Source organism: Buceros rhinoceros, unplaced genomic scaffold (genome assembly GCF_000710305.1).
Source record: "Buceros rhinoceros silvestris isolate BGI_N320 unplaced genomic scaffold, ASM71030v1 scaffold30486, whole genome shotgun sequence".
In the NCBI taxonomy this organism is placed as follows: Eukaryota; Metazoa; Chordata; class Aves; order Bucerotiformes; family Bucerotidae; genus Buceros; species Buceros rhinoceros.
The window spans coordinates 2,763-8,235 of NW_010418618.1; the positions used below are offsets into that span (position 1 = coordinate 2,763).

At 47.2% G+C, this 5,473-nt stretch overlaps 1 protein-coding gene across 1 annotated transcript in view; it reads right to left on the reverse strand.

Annotated features, from left to right (window-relative positions):
• Nucleotides 1-949: 949 nt before the first annotated feature.
• Nucleotides 950-5,473, reverse strand: part of LOC104495627 — a gene marked incomplete at its 5' end in the record, with an annotated part of 15,215 nt that continues 10,691 nt past the window's right edge. The window contains one exon of the mRNA XM_010138614.1: nucleotides 950-1,704. Coding sequence (XP_010136916.1) covers nucleotides 1,666-1,704 — 39 coding nt within the window. The remainder of the gene's footprint in view (nucleotides 1,705-5,473) is intronic.

Genomic DNA, 5,473 nt, shown 5'->3' on the forward strand with positions numbered 1-5,473 from the left:
TACAGCATTCTGAGATAGCTTCTACCTTAAGCAGACACCTTGATACTGCAGCCTCACACACGCTGCTGGGCAAGCTGCTCACGTCCAGCCCTGCATGAATAAGACTAACTCCTGTTGTCTCTCTCCCTGGTGGGTCCTCCCTAACCCACTGTCCCATCCTCTGCCCGAAAGCCAAAGGAAAATCCAGGGCAGGGAAGAAAGCAGGAGGAAGCCGTGCTTTTTCAGACATATCTGAGGTACGGCACAGGACTGATGGGGAATAAAATCTTCTGTCATGGCCTGTCCAACCCCACTCAGAGTGCGCATTGGAGGAAACCTCTTCAGCCAAGAAATTCCATTATATTTTAGAGATTTTCAGAAGTCAAAGGTGACTTTTGAGGGACTTGAAACTCTTTAAAGGGTTTTCAGAAGGTCCAGTGAAAAATAGCCAGTGTTAAAGGGCCTTGGGCTGAGTGCCCTGCTCAAGCACTGGCCACATCAGCAAAAGATGCTATTAATGCGGTCCCTTGGTCTATTCCACATCAGAGCAGCAAAATCGATACGATGCAGAACGCTGTGTCCAGACAAAGTTTCTCCACGGGGTGCAGTGCAAACTTGACCCTCATATGGTGCCAAAGCAAGAAGAAATACCAGCAGAGGTAACAACCTCCTTTGAAACAATAAATACAAAAGGTGTCATTTTTTTTTTGCCCCTTAGTTTTTTGTTTGTGGGGGTTTTTTTCACTCATTACAACGTTCAATAAAAAAATTACATTCTGCTTTTGAGAAGGTAGTATCTTCTCCACATACTATGGAAAAATAAACTCTACAGGTCACGCAACAGACACCCCCAGTTGGCACCGAGCTGGTTTAAGAGGTTAGGTCCACAGACTCATCTATGTGCTAGTTTGGCCTGCCTCACCCCCAGACTCTGAAAACATCGTGTTGTAGGAATGGTAAAAGACGAGAATACATAAAAACAGTAAAATGTTTATTTTCTTAGAAAAAAAGAGATTCAAAATGATTGTGATCACACTCCCATTCGTGCTCAGCAAAGCCAATACTGCAAGCTTAGTCCTTGATCAAGATACCTATTAAATGAAACTCTTTTTCCTCTTAAAATACAAATTCCTGCTCCTGCGTCACTTCCAGTATTTCAGTGATAACATGCTTTTAACGGATAATAGTTTCCCAGCTTCTTCTCAGCACGGAAACAAGGCCTGCCATGGCAAGAACACCCCATCTCCAAATCACCAGCATTACTAAGTGCTCCGGCCTGAATGTGGACTGATAGACAGCTTAAGGGTGTTTCTTAGATGCTTGAATGTTCACTTATGGAAGCTTTGTGTAACACTACCTCATCTGATAGAAAACAGGCCAGAAGCCTCAATAAAATCAACGTCTTTTGGATTAACTTTAAGGATTTGCTGCGTATCTGGACACAGAAAAAAGTGAGAAGTTGCAACAAGTTTTAACTAGCAGCAATGAAAACAGTTCCTTACGAGTTCTTAGCAATATTCCTCATCTGTTCATTTAGAAACACTGTAACTGGATGGAGCATATAATGTGGAAATGATCTTCTTCTGGTATGTAGTGCTGTTCACTCAAGAAGACTTCCAAAAGGTCTCGATTGGGTTGGAATCTATTTACACAGTAGTATTCCTGGTGCGAGTGGCTGAATTGGCACTATGTGACATCCTCCTCTTCTGAACAGTAATCACGACCCTGCAAGGAGAAGAGCCACAGCATAAATGACCACTTGAAGGCAGGAGTAACGTAACTCAAAGGAGCACTCGCTAATAATACAGATCAGTTCTCTAAACTTAGGAAACTTGAGTTCAGAGCTGGGTGGACACCTTAAAAATGGGGAACAGAGATGGCATAAATGCTCCAACCATTTCTGGAAGGTTTTTATGAAACCAGAAAGGGAGACCCTTCCCATTCTGTCACTATTCACCTCGTAAATTCCATCCCCTATATTGAAATCCAGGCTGAGTCCAATAAACTGATTTACAAAACTATTTCATGTACAGATACGCCTTGATGGACCCAACTCTATAGATTGGATGTGAAAACATCATCTCTGAGGCAAAAGCAACAAAACACATCATCCTATGAGCCACACGAGTCAGCTGCTGTGAACCAGAATGTCTCATCTCACGATAACCTCAGCAAGAGCTTGACATAAGAGCAAAAGACACTATTCGTATTGAAATTACATTTGCACAATGGGGGAAAACAGTGTCACAAAACACAGGCTTCTTACGGACCAGGGACACCTTCTGTCCCATCCCACACACAAGACCTGCAGCAGCATCTAGGTGTTACCCACAGGAAGTCCTGGAAGAGACACTAAGCTGTTTCTCGCAAAGCAGCAAGAAGAGGACTCGGCAGAACTGCCTGTCCTTGTTTCTCTACAAAGAAACAGCTGGAGCTGAGCTTTCCGACACACAACCCACTCAAGAGATCCCTCAAATGTAGTAGCAAAAGTCTCAGCCTCTGGACTACTTCCCAATGTTCCCACGTGCTGGCTGTGTCATCCGAATGCTTGCCTGGAAAATCCCAGCAGACGAGCAAAGGGCTGACAAAGAAGAGGAAGAAAAGGAGAAACACGAGAGTCTCATACTTTTACAGACATGTAAAAGCTTGACAACACCCTGTGAGCAAAGGCACCACGTCAGCCATCGTACCAGGGGGTACTCAGTTGCCCCACAAATCAAAAGCAGTCACTCTCCTTCTGGAAAAGGGCAGGAGGGAAAGCAAAAAGTGAAGAAAGAGAAGGAAGAGAGGTGTTTCTTGACGTACGGCTCAGTTTATTTGGGGTGTGCAGGTGGGCTGTATGTTTGGAACAGAGGTTCCTGCAATGAAAACCCTCCTGACAACGCTGGGATGATGGCAGAGCGTGCTTTGCTGGAGGGACCACACCCAGGACCGTGTGCTGCTGTAACAGCCCTCTGTGGCCCAACACTATCTGTTTTAGGGCTTTCTTAGTACGTTAAAAAAACCAAGAGACTAATCAGCCCTGATTTCAATTTTCAGCAACCACTGACTCAGAAAGAAAAAAAATGGGTTTTTTTAATTAAAGATTTGCCTCAGAAAGAAGGATACTTTTTGCCCAAATACTCTGCAGCGAAGCCCAAATCCAGTGTTTTAATCTGTGCCAGGGACCATGATGCATGTGGACAAAACCATGAGACTAAGCTTTGTCCAACATGCTTCAGAGCTCTTAAAGCCATCAGTACCAACTGATTACTGAGGCTCAGGACATTTTCAGGAGATTCATTTCCCTGTTTCCCTGGACTCCTGCTCAAGAGGGAGCCCTGTGGCCCATCATTCCCCACTGTGTGCCACACCGGCAGCCATCAGTGCTAGTAAAGGCTCAGTTGGACCCAATCCACAGAATTCTACTTGCATTTCCCCCCTCCCATTCCTCCTGCTGTTCTTCTGCTTCTGGGTTTGCTCCGTGGCAACCAAGTGCATCACTCTTCAAAAGGATGCCAAGAAACCACCCAAAGAGCAACATGCTGAGGAAGACCTTGCCACAGCGTGGAAATGCCATCTCTTGCGCACTGCTTGAAGGCCACTGAGAGCCAGGCTGCTGCCACCAGACACTTTATTGGCATCTTCACACCGGTGGGGATGGAGACACATCAGTGTCTTGGAAGTGATCTTCAAGGCCACAACCCTCAGTCACTGGCAGGCAGGAGGTGCCACCATCCCAAGCTTCTCACCAGCCTGCTCCTTCCCACGTGTGGGCAGCAGCGGCACAGCCGAGAGAGGGAGGAGGATGAGAACTGCCTGAAATGCCAGGAACACCTCCCACACCATCCTGCCACATGACATGCAGCTCTTCCACACACTGAGCCGGGCACAGACCTGCAATCCCGACCCAAACAGCTAACTTGACACCCGAACTGCAGTAATGCCCGACAGCAAGACAAGGAGCTCCACTGCAGCATGAAGCTGCTGTATTTTTTGCAGCAAAATGCTCCAGCGCTGGGTTCACCCTAGTGCTCACTTCAGCAGAGGCTGCCCTGCTGACGTGCCAGCTGGCGGGAAGGGGGAGGATACGGCGAGGGAGTGGGGAGGGGAACCAAAAAAAGGCTCCCGCAATTACTCGGCAGCTGGCCGAAGTCTTCGCATCTACTGTTCCTCTCCACCGCAGAGCTGCGTGGAGGAGGGATGCTTTTGTTGGACATGAAAAATAGCATTGGAGAGAAGGCACTGTGGGCTGGTAGCTTGCACACAAAGTTAGGGAGTTTGCTTCCACTTGGGGTTTATGGTGAGTGAAGAATCACAGAATCGTATTGGTTGGAAAAGGCCTTTAAGATCAAGTCCAACCTTTCCCCCAGCACTGCCAGGTCACCGCTGAACCATGTTCCTCAGCACCACCTCGACATGTCTTTTACATATGTGTAGGACAATGCTTTTCTTTCCTCAGGAGAAGGAAGGACCATGACCACCCTCTCGGTGCTGGGATGTGATACAACTTGTGGGACCAACCCTGCTCTAGCAGGTTTAGCTTATTTTATCAGGGGTGGGAATCATGTGTGACAGAAAACACCCCGTTTTACATGTACTCCTGCACCCACCCCGGCTGTCCTACACCCACTATCCCGGCTACACTGTGAAGACCCACACCGACGCATTTAATTTCAGCGTGAAAACGAGGTGTGTGGGGCCTAGCCCAGTAAGGTCTGAAGTGTCCTGGCCCAGCTCTGCAGGGATAAGCACGTACTAGTTTTATGCACAAGGGAAACAGCATTTAAGCCCTGGGGCAGCTCATGTTGAGCAGGTGCTTTAGCTTCTTCTTGACGGAGGGCTCATGGTAAGTGAGGTCTCCTTGAGCAAACACAGCAATGGGTATTTATCTTCCTAAAAAGCGCAGTGGGGAAGAAACCACATACAAAAAATGCTACAACACCTTTTGCCTAAAGCTTACTCCCTACTCAAAATTTTATCAGGAAGGACAAGGTCAGTGTTCCTCAGGAAGATCAGAGAAAGAATAAAGCTGCCTTCCTTGCTTCATGGTAAATCCAACACACAGGGGCTTCTCCTTGGTGCTCTTTGGGCAGGAAGGCAGGAGTGGTCTCCATCACCGCACCAGCAGAGAACAAAGGCTGCTCTGGTCCTGCTAAGCACCGTGGCCCTGGCCCAGTAAAACCCTTTAAAATGTGACTTTAAAAATTGACTTAAAATGTCAATTTTTGATCCTTTCTTTGTTTTGGAGGATGTTTGATAGATGCTGGAGGAGACAACACCTCAAATGGCTGCACCTGCTGTCAGTAAGAGACCTGTTGTGCTTGAGATGGAGAATTACTCTGGTGGGGCTGGGCAAAACCTCTCTCAAAATGGTAAGCCATCAGCTCGCAAAGGTGCTAAGGTTTTCTGAAGAAACCATGCTGAAATACTGAGCATGGAGTGGCAGTCAGAGGATGAGCTCCACACCGTAAGCGGTGTGGACTGAAGTGGTGGAGGGTATTTTTTGGGGGGG